Below are 25452 nucleotides of genomic sequence, written 5' to 3' on the forward strand. Positions count from 1 at the left end.
AAGGTCAGAAAAGCTGAACGTTCCCACCTCCTTCTCTTCAGTGTAGGCTGGTGTGTTTCAGCCTTTTGTTGGCTGTTTTAATGAGAAACACATATTCTTTATTATGTGTTATTAAGCCATTGTTCATGCATCAAGATTGCTTTTCAACTCAATCAATGAAATTAGTCACTGTTTTCAGTTGACCTCAACTGCAGTATATGCGTGTGTAGGAGGCTGCCCCCCCCCGCCCCTCCCCGCTCCCATCGCATCTTCGGAAGTATCGCGAGAGGACATACAGGAAGTTTGATTGTGATTGTGTAACGTGACTGGAAATGCTTCCAGTGCCCTTAACGGGCATGACATAACTTCACCCATGGCGGGACGACTGAAGGCAAGTCCAGTGAAAACATCCTCTTGTGTTTGTGAGGCTCTGATTCGTAAAATCATGAATGACGACGTAGCTACGAGAATACAGTGACAGTTGTTTTACTGTTTGCTAGCTCGGCTGCTCCGCCTTAGCAGTGTGTTTGCTACACATGCTGTTGTTCAGAGGATGGTCATGCTAGTCTGAATGGGCTAGCTAATTAGTAAGATAGTCAGGCAGCTCGTTAATAACTTTGTCATATGGCCCAAACCTCTCAGTCCCTTAGACAGCGCGTGCAAAGTTACTAACTTTTGCTAGCTGTTATCTAGCTCGTTTATTTTGGTTCTGATGTGGTCTTGGGTATTCACATTGACAAACCAGTTAAGTCCAGATGTATTTTCCCAAGGTTTCATAATCTTCATAACCTCAAGTTAACCTCTTGAGCAGCTCAGGTGGCCAACAGCACCTGAGAATTGCTGCTTCAGTCACATAGGAGCTTCTTGTTGCCAAGCAACACATGAACACATTTTTGACCTTTTTTCCCCACTTTGTTATCTAAATGGGAGCATTGTTCTCTACATTACCCACAACATTTGCCTAGTGTATCACTGCACTAATGCAATAATAGATGAAAGTAATCCAATATGCAGCACTGTACAGCAAACCAGTGCAATTAAGCCGATTGCATTTGCATTTAACCTTGCTGATGGTATGTACGTAGGTTTGTGAATGCATTCTGTGAGGTAGAAGGTTGTCTATAGGCAAAAATGAAAAAAAAGAAACATTAAAGCAGTCGGTTAACATGAGGTAACCTTGTTTCATCAGTATTTTATTCTTAATCATTGCCAAATAAACCAGTTGGTTCATCTCACATTCTCACTTGTCAAACCTATGTCCATTATCATATTAAGTATTGTTTAGTTTATAATCCCAAGGCTGATATACACATCACATATACAGTATATTTGTTAAGATAACAATGAACTATGTTGACATCGGACTTGTTATTTTCTGGTCCGTCTACAGAAGCAGCTAAAGGAGGCAGTGAAGATCATCAGCTCAGGTGGCCTCCTGTTTGCCTCCTACCTCACTGTGGTTGGAGATGAGCGTTTCTACTCCAACCAGTTAATGCCCCTGCTGCAGAGGGTTGTGGGGGCAGAGACGGCCCATGTGATGGCAGTGAAGGTGATGGGTCTGGGTCTGGTACCTCTGAACCGCTACCGGGACCCTGCGTCTTTGGTAAGTATGGAGGCATCAGGCAGTGTTTTCTCATAGGCCACTTTCTAATATTAAATGGTAATCTAGAGTGCAGTGGGCCAGACACTTTCCACATACATCAGAGCGATCTCAGACACTACTCACTGACCTGGTCGCCCTTGTCATTACGTCATCTACAGGAAGTGAATGTCCTGGGATGCAAGTTCAAAAACCCCATTGGGATTGCAGCGGGCTTCGACAAGCATGGAGAGGCCATAGATGGACTCTACAAAGTGGGTTTTGGCTTTGTTGAAGTGGGGACCATCACTCCCAAACCTCAGGATGGGAACCCCAAACCGCGTGTGTTTCGACTCGCTAGAGATCAAGCAGTCATTAACAGGTAAGTGTTGAATAGGCTTTGTAATTGCCAATGCTTGTCAATTGAATCAAATGTGATTTAAAAGGGTACGGTCAAATTAATGGACACAAATGACATAGAGTCCCACCCCACTGAAGGGTTCTACAGTAGTGGTCTTGGTGAATTCAGCCGTTTTACTGGCTGACTTCTGATCACTAATAACACGACACGTCTGAAGTATTGTGCGCCTCTCTGCTATCTGTGTCTTCTAGCATAACAATGTCCGTAGCAACAAGGCATATATAGTATATATACAGCATATATTAACTGATTCGCATTGCCTGCTCCGGCCACTTCATGTTGCATTTCAGTGGACAGAGGCCACAGGAATAACACAGCAGTTATGAAAGCTAAAATTTAGTTGAAATAAGTGCTGTTTGGTGGATCGTATGGGTGCTGAATTTACTAGTGGAACCTAATGACCTGGAAAAGGTCTTGTGTCATGTTCTGTGAGGAATGCATGTTAATTTTCATAGTAGGGATTAATTATAATATTTCTTATGCCAGAACTTAGAGCTAATAAGCGCCTCACCTCATGGAGAAACTATCACTGTGGAAGAATTTATTATTTAACATATGCAATGTAGCTAAAAGCCCCATTTTTATGTTGCAGTTCACAATATGTTTATTCCATTTATGTAACAGTGAAGCAATCACATTAGTCTTAGTTTATGTTAAAATCCTAAAGACAGAAAGCGAGAGTGGAAGACAGATAATATTCTCTTTAACATCGTTCACCATGTTCAAAGAAAATATGCCGCCTACAGCACATGCTGCATTTTAGATGTAAAACGCTGGGAATAGGCAGGAAGTAGGAAGTTAATGTGTTTCCTTTTATCTCATTTCCTTTTTCAGTTTCAATTCGTAGCACAGGTTCACAGATTTTAAAGAGCTAAATGAAGTTAATCTTCCTTTACCACCTCTTCCCTGTGTCTGCTCTCTCTTTATACCCAAGGATAGAAGGATCTCTTTATACCCAATGTGAGGCATGGATATAAATATTCATGAGTTGCTATAACAAAAAATGTATCTACAAGTTATAAATTCTAGCAATGGTGTTGATAGGAAGTAGCAGCCAAATTCAAGCACGAGACAATTACCCTATTTCATATCAAGAAATTCCTTCATTTTAATGTCAAAAAAAATTGTTTGACTCCTGCCAACTTGACAAAATCATGTAGAGCAAATTATGTATCAGTGTAATGTACAATCCTAAAAAATGTTAGTTTTTTTGTCCTTGTATTTGACCAAACACACACAAAATTCATTGAAATGTATTTATTTTTGAACAATTTTGGAAACCGGATTCCCTTAGGTGTCAATCATCAAACAAGTCAAATAAACAAATAAACTCTTACTATTAGTAGAAGCCTCTAACATCTAAGTGGCACAGAACATAAATTCATATGTCTGTACATGATCTAATATCACCTTGTTTTCCTGCCTGTTTCATTGTTTTTTTCTGGAATTACTCAGTTGATTTAGAGTGTCTGTTTTAGCGACAAATGAGGCTAAACCCATAGGCCCATATAACTATGTTTAGTATTGTCCATTCTGCATGTAGGGTGCAAGAGAAGAGCATTTCAAAAGTTGATAATTTAAGAATTCCTCCTCCCGCTCAGTGTACAATCAAACAGCCTTGTCAAGTGTGTAAATGTAATGAGGAGAAAATGAAAGCGTTGCATTTCATCCCAGTGTTGCTTTTTCATTTTTGTCAAGAGGGCATGAAAAATCTGGTTATAAATGTCTGTTCAGCCTATGCTGTTTGTTTAATAGGTTTCTAGTTCTTTTTCAGTATGTTGCATGAGTGGTCTATAAGTATTATGTTTTTGATAAGTTGTACTATGTGTGTGTATGTGTGTGTGTGTGTGTGTTTAGATATGGATTCAACAGCTATGGTCTGGAAGAAGCGCAGCAGAGGCTGAAGGCCAGGGAAGGAACCCAACTAGAGCTGACAAAAGGTTGGCAAGACTGCTGGAAGTTTCTGGACATCCAGTACTCACTAACTTTCTGTCCATCCTCTTACTATTATAACAAGTTCACGAGTCACAGTTCTCCACAGTGTATTAGCCAGTTACTACTGATTTTGGCAGGTAATATATTCAGTCTATGAATGGGTGGCGGAGGACTGTAGCCTAAATAATCCCTCCTACAAAATCAGAAGTTGCTATAGTGGAATTCAGACTTGTAAGTGTGATTAGTAGGTCTATAGACCTACTAATAGATTCTTGAATTGGCATTGTTCCATAAAGCCTACAGCTTGCAGTCAGCTGTGAAGGAAATAGACTAGGCAATAAGGAAACCATAATGTTGATGTAATTTACGATTCGAGATTCAGGCTATAGTTACAGATTGTAAGATGTGTAGGCTACAGTAATCATGAAATGAATCATTGATAGTTACTTTTATCCAGTTGGAAAAAATGCAACCTCATTAATCAAGTTAAAAAATCATAGCCTGTTTGTATTTTTTTCCTTTCACTTAAACAGAACTTTTTAAATTGCTTTCAATTACGTAAAACCCTCATTAATGCTTTAGGAAGGCTAAGGTGTATCTGTAATTCCCCATAAGAATTGCATATTTGCATGCATATTTAATTGGTAGCTCTGTTGTGCTGTTTTGTCTGATTATATATATTTATTGTTTAGTAATTAGTAATTAATAATTGAGTCATGGTGAAAAAGCTAAATTGCACGTGTGGTCCAAGTTTTTCTTTTCTTTTCTGTTCTGTTCTATTCTGATGATCCTGACCTGTCCTTGTGTCATGTGTTGTTTTTAATTTTGTTTTGTTTTGTTTTGTTTTTTTCTATTCAGGACGTTCTGTCTGATCTATAGCTGCTTACAGCCCATTTACCACAGGGTAAGCAGGCTCTCAATGAGTCATGTCTCTGATGCACCCTGTGTTTGTGTTTGTCTGTGAACTTTCTCGTATGTGTGTGTGTGCGTGTGTGTCTTTGCATATGTGTCTGTGTTTATAGCTGGCCTTCCCCTGGGCATCAACCTGGGGAAGAACAAGCTGTCCCAGGACGCGGGGGCAGATTACCTGGAGGGGGTGAGAGTGCTGGGCCCCCTAGCTGACTACCTGGTGGTGAATGTCAGCAGTCCTAACACCCCGGGTCTCCGGGACCTGCAGGGAAAGACTGAGCTCAGGCAACTCCTGCATGGGGTACGACCATCTCTAGAAATGTCCATCAGCAGTGTTTCATTTATATTAATTTAGCTGCAGTGGCCTCCAACTGGAAAACTGCCCCAGCAGTTAGAAAAAATTAAATACAGTGAAAATTCATCATCTGGCCCTATTGCTCCCAACATCCTTAAAACATTCTATAAGAAACACAGCATAACTATAATTATCCAGAGTCTGTTTACTGTCCAGCTGTTCTGAATGTTTAGGATTGTACAATTAACTTCCAGGATTAGCATTAAAATGATTAACGCCTTGGTTCTAAGGACCTGTGGGTAGGATTAAATGGATTAGCAATAGAGAGTTGCAGTTGAAAGTATTTGGAAGTGGTTTTGGCTAAATCAGGGACTTCAAAATAGCGCAGCTTAGTGTGAAGAATACTAATTTTAGCCACATATTCCCATAAAGCATTTCCTTACATTTTAATTTATGCTCAATGAACTGCATTAATAGGCTGCATTGTTAGTCATCACTTTAAGAAGCATTAGCTGCGTTTACATTGAGCCTTTTAATCAGAATAGTAGCCCAATCAGAATAAAAATGCCTTATATAAATGCCTCAATCAGAATAAACTGGCCGATCTGAATGAAATTTAATTCCGTTTGAGAGGGGTGGTATAACCCTTTCATAATCCGGTCGATAGATAAAATTTCATCATGTAAACACTCATTCCGATCACTTTCTTTATCTCGCCTCTTTCTGCACATGCTCGCGCATTTAATGTAAGTAACGTCAATTACGTTACCCTTTTTTTCCGGGAGGATTCGAATCATTGTGCTTGTTATTAACCCCGTGGCACTCGGGCTTGATGTAGGCGGTGCAGCGCGTTTTTATATCAAGTCCTTACACTTACAAATGGACCCAATCATTGCGGGGGCAAAACAAAACGTCTTTTTCTGACACTTATGGAGTCATATATTTTGATAAAACTGTTGCTTCATCAGAAAGAACAGCAGTAAAGAAATAAATGACGCAGGTCCATCTTTTAAAAACGTAAGCCCATGTTAGTGCTGGATTCGGTGTTTTGCGCATGTCAGAAACTTTTATTCTGATTACATACTGTGGAGCATGTAAACACACATCTAAATGCGATTGTTATATTTAGCGCTCATGTAAACACTTCGGAATGATTTCATTCAGAATGAAAAAAAATGTCTCATGTAACCGCAGCTAGTGTTTGCAGTCTAGCAAAACCTTTTACAAAGGTTTGATAAAATAAATCAGTAACTCATTTTGTTCAGAATGGGAATGTTTTCATTTCACTGACTATTTACATACAGTAGAAAGACAGTAATAACAGCCATACTTGACAGCTCTTTTCTAGTGTTCGCCAAAATTCGTTAAGGCTATTACAACTCAAGTGACAGATGACTCAGTTTTCCCTGGCATGTTTAATAAATAGATAAATAACATGTTTTTTTGTTTTTTGTTTCTTTTATTGATCTGCTAGTGAAAGCCCTCTTTGCACAGCGTATGTAGGTTTAAATTAATCAAACACATATTCTTGTCGACTACATCACCCATGAATTAGTAGACTAGTTTTCCATCCCATTCCTGGAAATTTTCTGTAGTCTAATGGAGATTCATTACTCCTTTAATAAATCTATATTTCCAGCATTTAGGCTTTCTGAGTGTGATATCTGTGCCGCACTGTAATGTCCAAGACTAGGTAGTATCTTGTAGCTCAGAATAACTTTTCTCTGTATGGTCTGTGTTTCCTACGTCTGTGGTGATCTCTGACCCCTCACCATCCACCTGACACGCTCACATCCTGATACAATCCCCCCAGGTGCTGAAGGAGCGCGATGCCCTGCAGGGAGAGCGCAAACCTCCAGTCCTGGTGAAGATTTCTCCTGACCTCACTGCCCGGGACAAACAAGACATTGCAGATGTTGTCACTGAGGTCGGCACCTATTTGTTACGGTTGTTGATTTTCCTATCCATTGCTTTGATTTGACTCTGTAGCTTGACACATCTTCTGAATTTTTCACTTTTAACATTTCATTTTGTTTTGTTATTCTCTCTGAAACTGCCATGTTTTAGGAACTGTTCATTGATGGTAAAAAAGTTATGTGCAGGTTTAATATAATTGGGGTTGTATCTTACTCACCCTGGAAATCTAGTTCTCCCTTGTTGGGATAAAGGATTTAAATTTTCAACCTTTTAACCTCCAACATCTCAAATTCTCCTTTTTGTTAATAGCCATTCACTGGCTAGCTAGCAAAACTGATTACCAAGCACTTTCTGTTGAAAGAGTGTGACATTGTAGTTATGATTTGAGATTTGTATTTGCTTTCCATTGTTGTCTCTGTCCATTGGCGTCTCATTTGATGAGATGATCAGGTGCTCAGGGTGTTCACAGCCTCAAGTTGTTCATTCAACAATTTTCGCCTACATCACCGGTGTCTACTTAAAAACCGAGCAGCACAACTTTTGGCCACCATTTTTGAAATTGGTACCAGTGAGCGCAGAAGAAGAAAACTTGTCATCCCCAGTTGTGCATCATGTTTTTCCAGCACACACTGGAGGACACACAATTGCGCCATGAGCACATGTGTCTGATGCAAAACGTGTGTGGAAATAGAGGGCATGTGCAAACACCTACCTTTTTGTTATTGGTCAATACCTGTTGGACAGGCAAACATGAGGTCTTTCTCAGTATGTGTTCTTGTCTGTTATCATGTTCTTCTTTCATTTGATGTTATATCTAACGGCCAAAGTATGATTCCAAACCAAAAGAAAAAGGAGGACAGAAAAAGATCCCAGAAATAGATTTGCCAACCAGAAAATGTCAAGGATGCATCTGATGGTGACTTGGCTGAAGAGAATGAATGAGAAGCCCCAATATCCATTGCGAGGACGACACATTGTGTCCAAACTAGCTAGCACAAAGACACAGCGCTGTAGTCAACAGTGCAGAACTGGTTGAAACAGCTGGGAAAATCAATACATGTGTCTCAACTCATCATGCAACCTCAAGCACAAAGCCCATGTGAAGATGCATTCACTGCGTTCGCATTTAAGATGTTTATTTTCCTTAAGACAAATTAGGAGGAACTTTCTCTGCAAGGACACAAGTATCGAATTGTAATTCTTGGCTTTGATAATGACATATGGTTGTAATAGTGGAAGCTACCAAAAAGAAGATGCTGGTGCTGCTAATGCTGAATTTTCTTTTCGAGAGCTGGGGATGGAGTGATAATAATCTAGCCAGCAACTCAACTGTCATTCAAATGGGAAGGTGGTTACACCCAGGGTGTGTGTGGTTTGCATGTGACAAGTTACCTGGGACGAAGCGGTGGATCAGTGGTTAGCACTGTCGCCTCACAGCAAGAAGGACCTGGGTTTGATTCCTGCCCCTTTCTGTGTGGAGTTTGTATTTTCTCCCTGTGTTTGTGTGGGTTTCTACCAGGTGGTCCAGCTTCATCCCACATTTTCTCTAAATTGCCCATAGGTATGAATGTGATTGTCAGACACTGTCTTATTTATCGTAGCGATAGTGATGCCCTGCCTTCTGCCCAATGCATGCTGGGATAGGCTCCAGCACCCCACAACCCTGAAAAGGAATAAGCGGGTAAAGAAAACAAATGAATGCATATCACCCTGGAAGAAAAGAAGTAAACTAGTCAGAAAAAAGATGTAAATAATGTAGAAAGAGAAAAGAAAACTAACCTTGCAACTGTTTTCTAAGGTAAAACATTTATTCATCTTGTAGCTTAGTTTAACACCCACTAAAACCTTTTTGGGTGAAAATTAGGATGTAAACAAATTTTCATGCTTTCTCAGGGAATCTCCACAGCGCAGATTTAAAGCCATTAGAGACTGAAACGTTTACCCAGCAAATGGCTTTTTGTGGTTATTCAAACTTTGATGAATCTATAAAAAGATACTCAACTTAAATCCACTCTTCCAGGGCTAAAACCGCTCTTTTAGCTACATCTCCTTTAGGTAAACTTGCTGCTTCAATGTTGTTCTAAGTTGGCCTTTTAGTACTGTAGTTGAATGCAAACGGTTACCCATGAGATAAACACTCACACGAGGTTGTGATTTTTTATTTTTGCCTTCATCCATTATCAGAACAAGGTACAGTATGTCAGAGGTGTCTTCAGTAGTAGGTCACTATTGAGCCTTGCAGGGCTTGGAGTGCTGTGTGGTTACGTAAGCCACGAGTGACTGAAGAGCTACTAGGGTTCGCTGCTTGATCTCCTAGTCTGCTCTTTTCACCACTCTGCTCGCTCTTATAATCCGCTATTTTTCAGCCGCATCAAAGCACCGTTTTACCGCCAGCTCTCACCAGCACACCTCTTGCTCAACGCAGATATTTAAACTGATTCAATCCTCTTCTCTCCTCTGCTCTCCTAGCCTCATCACTACTTTACCAGGCAGGTGGAAAACTTAGAGCAGTCTCTCTGTGCTCACTGGACCGAGAAAGAGGCCAGATTTAATGGAGGCGACACTAAGGAGGAAAAAGAAAGCAAACATTTGAACAGCGCTCTGTGTCTCGGTCACACCGCACTTCACATTAGAGCTCTGCCCGAGTCAGATGGCTTTTTTCTCACAGCCACCCACACACACCAATTATCTTTCTGCAGTTGCACGCTCACTCCCTCTCCCTTCCTCTCTGTCTCTCTGTGTCTGTTTGCCTCTCTGTGTGTGTAGCTGGGAGTGGATGGTCTCATGGTGTGTAACACCACAGTGTCCCGGCCTGAGACACTGCAGGACCCTCAGAGCTGCGAGGTGGGGGGGCTAAGTGGCCAGCCTCTCAAAGACCTCTCCACACTCGCTGTCAGAGACATGTACAGCCTCACCAAAGGTACTTAGTTATTTACTCACCAAAAATGACCAAAATAGAAGCACTAACAACAGGCTTATGTTGCGGTTTGTTCCTGATCCCCACTGTTCTGTGTCTAATCATAGGTAAGATACCAATTGTGGGAATCGGCGGCGTGGCCAGCGGGCAGGACGCCATGGATAAGATCCGTGCTGGTGCATCATTGGTTCAGCTTTACACAGCTCTCACCTACCAGGGCCCACCCATTGTAACAAAGATAAAGCGGGAATTGGAACAGCTTCTCAAGTGAGTGTGAATGGGAGTTGTAGGGAAACGGTTTCCTACCACAAACCTGGAGTACAGGCGGGGTTGGCAGGTCCTTAAATTAAACTTTCACGATTTTTCGAAGCTTACCCTATTAGTCACCCTATCCCGCTCTTAAGGTGTTCACTATGTTTTCACTCGAGTTTTGGCACCAGCCTCCTGTCAGTATTTGGCAGCAGTGCCAGTGCAAATGACTGAGGGATGAGACAATTGTGCTAAAAACCCCATGCAAGCCATTCCATACAGTATGTCGCTGTAATAATAATAAGATAATGTAATGTCGATATTGTGACCTCTATAGATCCCCCTTGTAATCTTTTGAATTGAGTAAGGAACTTCAAATGCAGTTCATATTGTCTGTTATACAATATCAAAGGATGGCAGAGGCAGTTTTTTTTTATTATAGACACCTTGTAGTCTATAGCAGGGGTATTCAACTAGTTTGGAATTGGGGCCAGATAATTAAAGTGTTACCAGTTGAGGGGCCATAGATTTTCGATTTCTAATTTTTTTAAGTATAGCTGCTCATGTATGTTCACACGTGCAATTCACAAGTGCAATTTGGTCTTCTCATCTAGTTCACATTATTTTTAAACAAAGTATAATTCCAAAGTGGAGTGCAAAATACTGTATTACGCAATCTAGTAGGCCTATCTTTAATGCTGCATTCAATTGTACTCGGAACTCGTAGAAAAACGACTTCCATCATGGAAAAGTGCAAAGGAACGGTCGTTCAAGTCGGAATTCCCAGTTGTGAAACTCGGACAAAATTATTTCTGCCCGAGTTGTCCGACATAAACACAGCTGACGTCACAGCATCAATCTGTAGTCTGATTTTTTTTATTTTTTTTTTAAACTTTGTTTATTGGGTTTTGCAAGAACATACAATTGTGTCATCAGAGCATTTATAAAAAGTAAAAAGGTACATATTCCTTCTCTAAAAAGACATTATAAAAAAGTGACAATTGACATATTGCTAAACACCAAAACAGCTTACAAAGACTGAGAAAACTAAAATTGTAGTTTGATTTTACTTGATATGTAGTTTTTGTGTTGAAAACCTGTTCTAACAACTTTGTAGTTTCCCTTTGTAATGTAATTCAGTTGACTTGTGCTTTGTTAGTAGATAGAAGTCTTTGCTGTATGAACTCGTCTGCTAACGTAACTAGAGCTGTCAGATAGCTGCCGTTAACATTAATGGGTAAAGGCTGTTGCGTCCATGTTTTCCCGAGAAGACGCACTGGAACGCATTTAGATCGGAGGTCGGTAGTTCCGACTTGGAACTACCGACCTCCGATCTAAATGCAACGTGAACCGACCCTTAATCCTTAATCACAAACCAGTTTCACTGCACAGTAAGCACACAGGCTTCATACCAACTGGCACAAACAAGTACTTGTCAGTCCACTCACTGTTAAACTGCTGAATTTCTGTGTCGGCATTCCTCTTTTTTTAATGTAGAAAGCGACATTTTGTTGACAATTGTGTTGCTAGTGAGCTAGCCCGCTGTGCAGCAGGAGACAGCAGGCAGGTAGTTTTTTTTCTCTGACCCTGTGCACTATCGACGTTTAGTCACATAGCTACTCCTATTTAGCCTGGTAAGACCATCCTGATCACGTGACCTCACATTCTGTTTCGCTCCACAGATCAGTCTGGACTTCTAGCCACCCACATCGATTTCAGTGGGCGGGAGTACTTGCCTTGACAGACAAACTCCTTCAGCCAATCAGCGTAACAAAACATGTGACGCCATCACGGTGCGCTGTCTTTGCAAAGAGAACAGTCGAATAAAAGGCACTTTGTGTAACACCAAAAAAATATACGTTAACGTTACCGCTCGTTGCTTCGGGAGACGCCATTACTGTTTTGCCAGCGGTGGCCTGTATTTCACGTCATCAACTACGATGCAGTCCCTGATTGGCCCGGTTACATTGTAATTTCAGGAAATCGATGTGGGTGGCTAGAAGTCCAGACTGATCCGTGGAGTGGATCAGTCTGGAGTATCACAGAATGTGAGGTCACGTGATCAGGATGGTCTTACCAGGCTAACTCCTATTGGCTGTAGGGCGGGACAAATGGGCATTTGCAGGAAAAGTCCAATAGTGCATGCAGATGAAATATAATGGATGAAAAGTTTTTCTTTGAGTTCATGGGAATTAATCAAAGGGCCAGTAAAACATCGATTGCGGGCGGTATCCGGCCCAAGGGCCGCCAGTTGAAGAGCCCGGGTCTATAGTATCATTTAGGTCTTGGCCACTGGCAATGTTACAGCAGTTTATTCAATTTTTTTATTTTACTAAAATATTATTTGATTTTTGTTTGCTGCCACCCTTTGAAAAGAGAACTCTTTGAAGTTAGCAACTCAATTATTATTTCCAACTGATAAAAACTCCACTTATGCACAACGTTCTTTACCAGTTGCACCACGTTGTAACTACGATACTCAACAAAAATGATATTTTTCTCAGTAATACATTTGACTACAGCACTTTGATGTTGACACCGGGTCATGGTTGTGTTAATGAGCTAAAGTCAGCAAGTGGTTAGGAGTGAAGAGTGCTACTTTCAAGGACTGCTTAGTCAGTGCCATGTTAGGGATTTTGAAATCAGCTGGTATTTTGTCACTGTATGGCTGAACTGAAGGACTGATTGACAGCCTCCAGCCAATAAGATCTGGGCTTTCTTGCAGGCCATGATACAAAAATGTATATTTAAAAAAAAAACTGTCAGAAGTTTTTATACAAATTTATATAAAGATTTATAGCATTAGTTTCCATATTTTCCTCCTGTCCTGTACTCTGGAAAACTGATGTTCTCACTGTGAATTATTCTCATCCCCTACCAACTGTCTCTTCACAGAGACCAAGGTTTCAGCAGCGTGTCAGAGGCGGTCGGAGCGGACCACAGGGGAGCAGATGGGACGACCCATCAGCAGAGCCTACATAGAGAGCGGGTAAATGTAAACACAGACTCTGGGAGCAGAGCTGTAGCTGTGGCTGCCAGCTCCTCTGGCTAGGAAACATGATCCTGAACTGATTGTGCCAGTGGCTGTTTGCTCTGTGATCAACCCTCCGCCTTGTCTGCACTGGTTTAAGGCGGGAGTTACGGTCTGAACTTACAGCTTAAACCATACATTTAGATGTCGAGGGGAGGAGTGCGGACGTTGAAAAAATGGTTTGGTGATGGGATGCAGTTGAACACACCGAAACTCAACTTTCTACCTTTACTTGAAAACTATCATGTAAATTATCTTTGATGTTTGTGACGTTAAATCTACAGTATTTGAAAGCTGCTCTCTGATTGTTTGTAACTTTTATTTCAGAGGTTTATTGTTTGTTATACAGTGTAACAGCAGTTATAGTAGTTCACACAAACCTGTTAATACAAATTTATACAAGATGTTTTTTTGTTTATAAATAAAATAATCTGTCATATGATTGTTGTACGGATAGGAGGGCAAAATTATTGGTTATTCTCTGTTTTTAAGAATTTTTCAGTATAGTAGTTGAAACGTACATTCAAATTTCATAATAATTTCATCATTTCTTAATCACTTCGTATTCTTTGCTCATCTGAAAATAGAGGCCATCATTCAGAAATGCATCGTCGAAAAAAACTATCCCACAATTACTGTTTACCTTTTTAACAAAAGTTGCTCAAATGTCATTCAGGTTTAGACTCAGGGTTTTTGTTGTGCTGTGGTCTAACAGAAAGAGGTGTTTTGTCCTTATTGCAAGTTGTAAAGCCAATGATTAATTTATAAGAGCATGAGATATAGAAGGGCAATTTCTGGTGGGTGTTTGTGAGCTCTCTGTTTCAAGGTATGTCAGGTATGTCAGTCTTATTTAAAGCTACATTAGGCAAGATTTTTATGTAAAAATAGCTGTCTTATCTACCCTGAATCACAAAGTGGGGCTGCAGCAAAGAAGAGGGTCCCATCCCGGCTAACTGAGACCCTGTAGGTTCGCCTTATTTGCCCCAATAAAATTCTGGTGTAGGAAGTGATGAATCGAAACTGGAGAGCGAAATACAAACTGCCCTGAACAGCAGCAAGCGAGCACAGCGTCCAGAGAAAGATGGACTCATCAATGTTAAATCTTTTCCCTCTCTTTTGCCTTTGGTATAAAGCGATGGCAGACTGGCCAGGTTGGTAAACATGAGCGTTCTGTGTGCCTTTTATTTTATTATACCTTATATAATTTGTGGATATTGACGTTTAAATCTTTCAAACAGTTACTTCTTGCTGCCATTTGGAGCTGGATCCTTTATTTTTTTGGATAGTGAATCATGAACCTTTTTCTTTATTTTGCAATAACTGGTAGAATAGTAAAATAAAAGTCTCAAAGATTTTCCTTTAAGATTCAATTTACTATGAAAGAGTACGTCACATCTGTCAAATTCAGAAAGCAGCATTTTAGAAAGCCTGTCTGCATTGTGTGGTTTCTCTCACGCCATTAGACCGCTGCTGAGGTGAGAGAGGAAGAGAGTGGGTTATTTTAAGTGCTTCCTGGACATTAGGGCAGACAAATCTCAAAAGTCTCCTCTTCACCAGCAGACATTTTTAGGGTGTCTAGTCCTCTTTCTGCGTACTGAAAATAGGGCATTTTGATGCTCATTATCATTTTATATTAAAAAAAATGACATCTCCAGGGATCCATGTATGGATGATTGTGTGGCATAACAGCATTGTGCAGACTTGTGTTGACTGCTGAAATGGAGACACTGACATAAGAATAAATTACATATGTTTTGAATTTGTTGAATACTTTGTGAAATGCTGGTGAGACTGTGTATTGTGTGTGTGTTTGTGCGTGTGTTTAAAAAAATAAGAATAAAAAAAGACACCTGCAGGAAAAATGGTTATTGTATGGGTCCAATAGACCTTGTAGCAACAGTGAAAGGAATGCATACATGTACATGCAGTTTTCTCAGGGGTTCATTGTATCATAGTCATGAATGCTTGGAGGCTGCGGAGAGCAATACATACTGGGGGGGAAGAAGATCTGACTATGTATTTGAATATAAATTGTGTTTGCACGGTCCACTGGCACTGTTTTTTTAACACTGCTTTTAGTTATTTTATCCTCTTGTTTTTTCATGAGCATGTGCTTCATTAAAAAAAGCAAAAAAAACAGTGTCAATTAAAAGTCAAAGAGATTTAAGAACCAATCATCTTGGAAAATAACACTATATGATATGTCTTGTCATTCACACAGCAGATTTGTGAAGGTGCATCCGAGATTAAAAAAATAAATGAAAATCTTCTCCAGTTCTGCTCTCAGCAATTACAAAAAAATAAAAATATATAATCCTCAATCCTTCCAAAGAGTAAGTACATCTGTCTGGGCAGAATGTAGTTAACTTCATTCCTTCCTAATCATCTGCAGCAGCCACAGTTGAGTTCAGCTGATATTAAGAGATGTTCAGGTTCAGAAGAACAGTGGACTAGATGAGTTTGCTGTGTTCCAGGCAGCGGCAGAGAAACCCCCTCCAGTCCTCTGTCCTCCCCTTAGCTGAACTCCCACTCCCCTCTCCTCCCGTTAGCTGTGGGCATCTCGTGGTATCATGAGGCCGCGCATTAGTACACACAGCCACAGATTGTAGCATTGGCGGAGGCTATTGTTTTCACTGTTTATTCTCGGGCTTTTCCTCACACGTTGACACATAACCCCAGCCTCCGATTGGCTTTTAGAACCGAGGTTGCCTTCCTAGCCTATCACAGCGCTGTCTGCTAATCCCAGAATAGATGGCAGTCAGTAGACAGTAGTCAATGATGGCAGCGGGACTGGGAGGATCAGCTGTGAACTGCTGAGCGCTTCCTTCTCCAACCTCTCCTGAGGCCAAGTCCAGACTGGCTTGTATCCCATATGCGGTGTCATTGGGGGGAGGAGAGGAGTGGAGTGGAGAGGAGAGGCCTGGCTCGCAGACAAACAAATCTCAAAACTGATGGCCACTTAGATATGTGGTTTCCTCATATAACATTGATCATAGCCAGGAGGCAGCACTTATCTGTCCCTGAAAAGCTATCTGTGCCATGCTTTACACTATGCGGAGGAATAGGAAGGTCAAGTCTGCCGCGCTTCAACTTGAATGACCACTAGCCAAATAGTATTTACCACCGGATTAAATATTACACACATATTCACATCAGCAAGCTAGATAGGTGTATTATGAAGGCTGTAGAGTTTAAGGACTGCTTTTTTTTTATCACACAGTGTGACTGAGCGATGCAGATAATAAACATCTGTAAGCAGATATGTCTTGTTAATACACCTACAGCCAGTGGAAGAGGAGAGGGAATTACTCCTTGCTTGACTGCAGAGAGAGAGAAAGAGAGAGAAAAACAGCGGACAAGAGAATGAACATAGCACACAAATTCTCCCCTTGTAAGATCTGTATGCAAAGCCTGTAAACAAAACAATGCTAATGCAGAAGAACAGATGAGGAAAGGAAATGGAGTAACATAGGTCAGATTTTTTTTTGTCTAGATGGCTTGACTTTCTAACTGAATGAGTAATAAGACTACACCAGAGAGTCTCCATAGCCTTGTAACATTGCTTGTGTAGTCAAAATATTCACGTTGATTGGTCTAATTTAACGCTCAAGTGCTCCTCACCGCCGGTCTCTCACTATATCTATCTCTCTTGCTCTCTCTCTCAAACACTCAAACAAATGTTGTAGTTTGGCGAACACAAATATTTGACATTTATGCCATCCTCTGATCCAGTTGGCTTTTACTTTTTATAGATGACATTTACTATTTGTGTCTTTTTTGGTGTGCATATAGAACATGAGATGTCAAAGCCAATGAACCATTGTTTAACTTAAAGAGACTCTATTGGGAGATTTTATGAGCCTGGCTGTGTATGAGAACTAGGGTCTAAAAGATCCAATGTCTTGTGGGTCATCGGTCTCGAATGTAATCAACCCTGAATGTTACGAGGTGAATCTGTAACACAATGATAGTTTCTGCTATATAGATAGTTTCATCTACCGACTTCAAGAACACAATCTAAAACTCAGCCTAAAAGAAATATGAATAAATCTCAATATCACCGATTATGGTTTGAAAAACCTGCATAGGAATGTATTGTTGGACCCTGTGAAATAATTAATATTTATACCAAATCAGACCTTGATATGTAATAAACATAATTCTGGATGTTTTCATTTTGTTATCCTTTGTCGGTCTTTGACAAGGCAAAAGTACATGCGGTTCCTTCAGAAAGTATTCAACCACTTTTTTTCTGCATTTTGTGGTGTTACAGCCTGAATTCAAAATGGATTAATTTACGATATTTGTCACACAATATCTAAAAATGTCAAAGTGCCATATTTTCATTTACAAATTAATTAAAAATAAGAAGCTGAGATGTTTTGAATCACATATTGTCCCCCTTTGCAGTGACACTGCAAACCGAGTTAAAGTGCATCAAAATTCCTTTGAATGTCCTTGAGATTGTTCAGAATGAAACACATTGATAAAGTCCCACAGATGGCAGTGCATGTCAAAGCAGAAAGGACTTCATTCAGAGATGCAAATGTGAAGTGGCATAGATCTGGGGGTGTAAAACTATTTCAAAAGTGTTGGGAGTTCACAAGAGCGCAGTAGGCTCCATCATTAGGAAATAGAAAAAAAGTACAAAACTACTCAGACTCTTCCTAGAGCTGGTCGTCCGACCAAACTGAGCAAGATGCATGACAGCAGCCTGGAGTTTGTAAAAAAAAAAAGGCACGTGAACGACTCTGAGAGCATGAGGCAAAAGATTAAGAGATCTGATGAAATGAAAATTGCGCTCTTTAGGTGTAACACAACATGCTGTGTCTGAAGGAAATCAGGCTCAGCTCGTCACCCGTCTATCAGCATCTCTACCGTGAAGCATGGAGGTGGCAGCATTATGCTGAGGGGGAGGCTTTTCAGTGGCAGAGACCGGGAGACTTGTGCAATTCAAGGGAACAATGAATGGAGACAAATGCAGGCAAATTCTTGAGGGAAAACCTGCTTCAGAAAGCCAAAGACCTTAGACTGAGGCGACGATCCAACAGGGCCGTGACAGTAAGCATACAACTAAATCAACACTGGAATGACTTCAGAGACGCTCCCCATCCAACTTGACCGAGTCTGAGCTAATCTGCAAGGAAGAGTGAGAGAAAATCACTAAATCCATGTGTGCCAAGCTGATGTATCCAAAAAGATGCAAAATTGCTGCCAAAGGTGCTTCTTCTGTGCAATAGACTTGGGGTTCAATGCAGGGTTAGACTGATCTGTCAGTTTGCATATATATTGGGATGATACCGGCCTTCAAATAAATATCTGATATTATATCTGATATATATACAGTATACAGTATATATCTGATATCAGAAAGTCATGTGGTCCACAGCTGATATGACGGAGGGTCCCAGCTGACCGCAGCTACATAAAAACAGTCTATAAAACATGCAATGAAATTTTATTTTCTTCTTTATTTTCTTTTTTCTTTCTTCACCCATTCATTCTTTGCATTTTATTTATTCATTTAATTGTTTAATTAATGTTTTTTGTAAATTATTTCTTCATTTAAAGCTGTCAACGCAGAGTTTAAAAGGTGCAAGGAGTTTTACATCATTCTCGTTGCTATGATGCTATCATATAATTATACATATATATACATATAATTGGCATTGGCTAACTAACCTGAAGCTAACCTGAAAGTGAAAATGGACAAGAGAAAGTTTGCGATTGCTGTGCTTGCTCTCATATCAACTGAAGCTACTCTGTCACTGACTTTCAGTAAGACCTTGTCACCTTGGCGTAAAACCTGTACAGTATGCTTCAAGCTATGGTACATATCTTCTCTCAATATGAAGTTTCACTAGGAGGATTACCTAATAATAGATTAGCAGTAGTAATATTCTGTCAATTTTATGTCAATTATCAAGGTTAATGGGTTTTAGAGGTTACTAGCTTACAAACTGATTATCATTTGTTTTCAAACTGTGTTCTTTATTCAGTCAAGTACAAATAATTTTGCCAGAAGCCATCCTAAAGCCCGGCCAATCTACACGGCCTCTCTCTCTCTCCCTCTTGCTCTCACTCTTGCTCTCATACACACCATGTCTGAGATGTCACAGTCTTGAATAAAGGGCAGGTCCTGACTGAATCATGTGTGAATTTATGAAAAACGTGTGAAACGTGTTAATGGACAGTAAGGGGAATGTCAAGCCGACCTGATTATGCAACTCTGAGCGCTGTAGGTGCTGTCCAAGGTGTTCGTGAGTTCGTACCATGGGGGGGGGATGACAGCTGGGAGCCTGTCAGGTCAGGTCAACCAACTGGGCATAAACGCTCTCCTTTAATGCTGTCAGTGCTGTAATGTTATTCTTAAGACTCTTTTAGCCTATAATTAACATATTGGGTCAGAATTAATGGAAACATAGGAAACGTTTAGAAAATATGACTCGTGAGTTATGTGGAAGCAACAGTATGACATGACAGAATTAAAAAGTGATTTGTAAAATGTGTATTATATTGCAATAATACCCAAGGGGGCAGTATTTACTATCCATAACTATAGTTTTCTTCAAACTAATAGCCTATACATGCATATAAACAAAATAAATATTGTGAAGTAGCCTACACTCCAGAAAGGATGCCATAGCGACCAGGTTTAGTTATCCTTTATCTAATTTTCCGAAAATGTTATTCAAATTTTCTTCAAATACAACCTCAACTCAAAATACTTTTTACAAACATGCTGGTCATGGCAGCTATGAATACTGTTGACACGGATAATGCGTGCATGGACAATTAATAGTCATCCATGTTATATACTTTTGTTTGTTAGTGTATGTTGGGGTGGGAGTAGGTGGGGGTGTCTATGTGTTCTGTTTTTGGTGTTTTTCTGTATGCTTATATATTGGAAAAAGCCCAAAATAAAATATTCAAAATAAAAAAAAAGATGCTGGTCACATTCCAGTTCTTCAAATGTCACCTACAGTGTTCGGGGAGGAGGCACTGGCCTAGTGCTCCCATGTGGTTTGCTCTGGTAAAAGATGAACATGTTGAAACGGCTCAGCTCTTCAGTCTTGAAAAATCTAATAAGAGCTGAGTGGCACCGAGACGAGCAGACAGTGGCCACAAAACAGCTGTGTTGCAACACTGAGCACATCTGGAGCCAGGCTCTGGCTTGTTCGCTTGATCTATAATATCCAAGGCCTTTTCCTTTCCTCCTTACAAAATACAAGCATGAAGGATAAACCAATTTTGCTCTGAGCAAGATGAATAGTGCATTGATCTAAAAGCTTTTTGGATATCCCAAGTATAGAGATGGGAAACGCTTCCAGCATGCCAATTCTACTGTGTACATGCTGAAGAGGATCAAAGCCCTGGAAGAAAATAAATCTTCTTTTGTGTCATTCTGTGCATAACAAATATCTTAGCTAGCTTGAGTGCTGCATGTTTCCAATGCTGAGTGATTGAAGTATACAGCCCAGTGTCCTTCCCCAGATGGCAGTTATGAAAGCCGGTGAAGCCTCTGGCTACTGGCAGTCACAGGTGTGACAGAGGCGGCCTGAGCCATATACTACACACCATGCTGCCCAAACCTATTACTGCTGATGGGATGCATGTATGTATTCACATATACACAGAAGGGCAAAAATACATCAAAATGTAAAATATAAAATTTAAGTAATACTAATTTAAGTACATTTAGTTTGTCTTTTCATAAAAATACATCTTTGAAATGGTGATATCCAAACACTCAAGGACAAACAAATTCATTCCTGTTGTCTAATGCTAAGTTAGAAAAAGTTGTAATAAACCTAAAATGGTGAAAGACTGGAAGGAAACCAAGTAACACAGTGTCTTAGTGCCCATGCAGTGTGTTTATATGGGATATACTGTTTCAAGATTTAAAGCGTTTTCTAGGTGTGATTCTCTAAATGCCCGGTAAGACTGGGCATGTGGAATGTAAATGGGAAGTCATGGGATAGGCTAGAAAGTAGCTATGCCTTGAACAGGACATCCTGAACAATCTGGCCTTCTACTCTAAGACATTGCTCCATTTCCAGCACTTGCCCAACTCATTTCTGCAATTCTACATCACTTATGTTCAGTAGGATCTTGATCAAATATCATTTTGATGACTGGTAATCAATAAGCTGGCCTCACAGCAGGTAGCAGGGCAAAACTGCGAAGGTCTGATTGTAGACACTACCCGAATATTAAGGTTTCATTGTTTCTTTTTTTAACAGAGTCCTACCGTTATTTCAGGTTTTACATAACTTTCACATTCAACAAAGTAATAAACACACACTCACGTTCAGCACTGAGCCATGCAGTAAAGCCATATGGGACTTCAGTTCTCATTAGCCCAAGAGAGCGTGAAAAGAGTAAGCTAAAAGGCATGGGAGATAGCCATCACCCAACCTGGCAGTGGCTGTCTAAGATATCGTACATGCATCAACACTACAGGCCTTTTATGTCTTGGCCCACTCCTGCCTCTACATAACACTTATACATAATTTGATTCATTTCATTTACCTTTATACTCGGGGACACATTGAGGGCAGGTGGCTTCTTTTACGGGAGTGCCAAGTGTACAACGTGAAAATAGAAACGTACTGTACATGAAAAGAACAAAAACAAAACAAAAACACAATAATGACTAATACATTTAAACACACAGCAATTTAAATTCATGGCCAAGGCTTCAAATTGTGCAGAATAATTAAAAAAGTCAGTGCATTAATTAAAAACATTCACAGTTTAGGCTAATTATCACAATATAGACTATTTACCAAAAACAATGTATATTGCAGCCTCTCTGAATGATATGAGAAACCAACAAACACCCTTGGCTTATCCAAAGATTGTAGAGATTGTGTTGAATTTGTGATTTATTTATTTAGATTTCTGTTGATGAAATTCCACATTACATAATCTACACTTCTAATACTGTCAGACTTAGCACAAAGACTAATCCTCGTGGTTTTCACTGTGAGAGAGACTTATACCTATAGAGGGAACTAAATTCAACAGGTGTATTTCTTGCAGATTGCTGAAGTTTATTAGTCGTTTGGATAGATACGTGGATAGATCTGTGATTTCTTTTTTGAAGTCTGTAATATACCTCGCTCTGGAATCACTGCTGATGATTTCAAGACCAACAACTGTTGTGTTATTACGCTAAACACTTTACAATGGCCGTATTCCAGTGTATTAACCTGCGTATTAACCTATGGAAAAGTATTAAAGGTACACAATATCACTGTGTAGGTACTTGAACATTTCTGGAATAAGGACTGGAATAAGATCATTGTAAAGTAAAGTGTTACCAACTACTTTAGTGAAACATGATAAAACCCCTGGGATGAGTATTACAGAGCAGGCTATCTGCCTGGAGACAGGCTACAGTGGCATCATGACAGCACCACTCAACTAAAGTGCAATAGTAGGTTCATTGAGGAGACTTTAGAAGAACAACACAGGCGGGTGTATTTATAGAGAAAAACGTCAGTACAGACTCCAGGTAGATCTGACCTAAGACCGCAGTCTGCACACGGCTGAGGCTCGGTCTGCTGGGGTAGATGGCATCCAGCGCTGCACAGGGGCCCAGTCTGTGGCCGTGGGTGAATAATCTAGTTGACATATCCGTGAGGTGGGGGACAGGGGAGGAGGGGCGGCTATGGAGCATGGTGTACCTGAAATATCAGAGGACCTCCTGCCCTTATTCTCCAAGAGTAGAACGCTTCCTATCAGAGCAGGGAGAGGCGGCATTGGCAAATCAATTACAAAATGTAATCATACTGGCCTCTCATGTCTAATTTTCGTTGCAGTCAAGGAAGAGCATTTCAGCGCTAAAATTATTGACGGCTACACAAGTTATGCGTGAACGACTTCAAAATAGGAATGCCGGCAAATGGAGAAGTAATTGACCGTGCAGAGGTTCAGAGTGGAGTAAGTCACAAATTTAATTTAAAAGAGGGCAGGCAATCAACTATATATTACTATATTTCGAGGACTGATTATCCCTCTAGTGGTTCAGTGAATAGCTGACCTGCAGCCTGACTACAGCAATCAACATGAACTCAGTAATCTTATTTCTCCTAAATGTAAAAGAAAAAGTAGGCTAGGGACAGTGAGCGACAGTGTGTTGTCATTTTGAATAATGGCGAGTTCATGCAGACTGATTGCAATATCACTCATACGCTGCTCTGAATCAACAGATGATGAATGTGGAACAAATTGCCCCACAGTGAAAATACAATCAGCATCAATCCTTGGAGGACGGAGTCTGAAACCATATTTTCCACTAGCAGAGCTGCATAGGGACAGAGGGAGACGGAGGTATTCCCCGTTGTTCAGTATCAACTTACAGATTATTTTGGCTCCTGCAAAGCCAGGGTAGAAGTAGCTTGTTGTTCCCCCTTGTGGAAGGACCGGAGCACCCCTCCCAACCCGGCCGCCCCCCCATCACCCCTCTCAGCCATCTCTGCCTTTGCCCTTTCCTCTGTCAGAGCCAAAAACAGACACCAGCCACAGGTGGTCTCTGCGCTTTATTGGTTCTGACACACATCTCTAGCCTTAAGAGCTTAGAGAGACAATTAAAAATTCATTAGGACAATGAAAAGAGAGGGGATAAAAAAGAAATAGGACAGACAACAATACATAACCTTGCTAAGGCTCCAAAGTGCTCTGACCTATCATCTACATTGTCTCTTGCTTGCGGCATTGTTGTGTGTCTGCGTGTGTGTATGTGTATGTGTGTGTGTGTGTAGCGGTGTAACAATTGAAATAGAGAGTCTGTCTGATATAGAGAAACAATGTTGCCCTGCTGTTACCCTGAAACATTCCACAACAGAAGGACATTCATTCATTCATTCAGTCTTTATTGTCCTGAAAATGTGGAAAAATGTGGAAGCCCACAAATACGCAGTCACTGGTGCATTCAACCATTCTGAGTTGTAATTCTAGGTATATGGTCCGTAGAGCAAATGGACTCTATACTAAACTAGACCAAGGTTGAGCAGTATGACTAAAGCACACTTGTTCCAAACACGTGAAAACATTCAAATGATTCTGACTGACTAACAAATGACCAAGGGCCTTGATTTTTGTTTACTTGCAAATTAGTCTTTTTGTCTCTGTCTTATTTATAAAGACGTGAACAGAATTTGTATTTTCTTTGTTGAATTGTCACTGCACAGAACATTTTTTTTGTAAGATTCACAAGAATCTTTTCACTTAGAAGCTGTTGTGCATTACATTACAATAATCATACAATCTTACTCAAATGTGGAAATTTTAGAAAGTGGGACATGATGAATAACCTGCTGTAGGTTTTCTTACAACACGGTGTTCTCTACACAAGAGGGCTGTGTCAGCCTTTCTGTTCCCCAAGTGCATTCAAAATGAACAGTACAATTTTCTGTCTTGCTAGAGCCTCAAAAGTGGCTGTGTGCAGTGTTGAACTGGGCTGGATCCCTGCCCAACCCATGAAATTATGCCTTCACCCTATTAAAATCTCATAACTCATAATATCACTGGAAAGATAAATTGTCCTTAAGCCAGTTTGCTTCAGCTTTTCAGATGAGCTCTTCCAATTGATTCTTCCTGAAATCTCTCACCTGAATCCTAGTCTCAGTTAAAACTGGTCTTACCTTAGTGTGCTAAGGGCGTCAAGGTATAACAACAGAAGTTTTCGCACATTATATATCACTGAACAATTAATAATTACCTGAGCATTATCAAAAGGTATCTTGGAAGCCTTGAGGATCAGGATTTTAAATACATACGTTGCCCATTACTTTCCTTTTAGATATAGCACATTGTACAATCACATTGTAGTATATTCTGTCTCACACAGTATATCATTTCCTGTCCCAAATGTGGATCTGGTAACCCTAACCCACAGCTTTCACTAACCAGACTGTTGCACCATCAAAAACCTTAAAACTTCAAAAATGAATAAATATTATCATAATGCAAAGCAATACTCCTGGATACTCTTAGATTCCCAGAAACTAAGGAAAATGGCATTTAGACATAATTCCTTCTATGGAAATTATAATGGATATTTATTATTTATTTCATGCGATTCTGATTATGTTAAGGGTTGTACTAAGCGATTATCTAATTCTTTTTGAGAGTGATGCAACATATAGCCTGTCATCTTATTAGACTGTAACAAAATCCTGTAAAATAAAAAAAACCCAATAACTAGACATGG

General features: G+C 40.2%; 1 protein-coding gene across 2 annotated transcripts; it reads left to right on the top strand.

The window, feature by feature from the left end:
• Positions 1 to 293: 293 nt before the first annotated feature.
• On the top strand, positions 294 to 15063 carry dhodh (dihydroorotate dehydrogenase). Of its 2 annotated transcripts, none has more exons than XM_071528792.1 (9): positions 294 to 370; positions 1370 to 1582; positions 1741 to 1940; positions 3837 to 3919; positions 4937 to 5124; positions 6932 to 7045; positions 9802 to 9955; positions 10060 to 10219; positions 13097 to 15063. In XM_071528792.1, the coding sequence occupies exons 1-9, from the start codon at positions 353 to 355 to the stop codon at positions 13251 to 13253; spliced, it is 1287 nt and encodes a 428-aa protein (XP_071384893.1). In that variant the 5' UTR covers positions 294 to 352; the 3' UTR covers positions 13254 to 15063. The 2 variants fall into 2 exon arrangements, with proteins under 2 accessions (XP_071384893.1, XP_071384894.1); XM_071528793.1 differs by having other exon boundaries at positions 353 to 370; positions 1373 to 1582.
• The last annotated feature ends 10389 nt before the right edge of the window (positions 15064 to 25452 follow it).

Source organism: Centroberyx affinis, unplaced genomic scaffold (assembly GCF_046629955.1).
Source record: "Centroberyx affinis isolate AG114_WGS23_722 - 3 ecotype Tasmania unplaced genomic scaffold, CSIRO-AGI_Caff_v1 ptg001726l_1, whole genome shotgun sequence".
Lineage (NCBI taxonomy): Eukaryota > Metazoa > Chordata > Actinopteri > Beryciformes > Berycidae > Centroberyx > Centroberyx affinis.

Excerpts from the sequence above, each read along its gene's own strand:
- dhodh (XM_071528792.1), top strand. Across the intron at positions 1,941-3,836 it reads GATCAAGCAGTCATTAACAG|ATATGGATTCAACAGCTATG; the intron begins GTAAGTGTTGAA and ends GTGTGTGTTTAG. Across the intron at positions 7,046-9,801 it reads TTGCAGATGTTGTCACTGAG|CTGGGAGTGGATGGTCTCAT; the intron begins GTCGGCACCTAT and ends CTGTGTGTGTAG.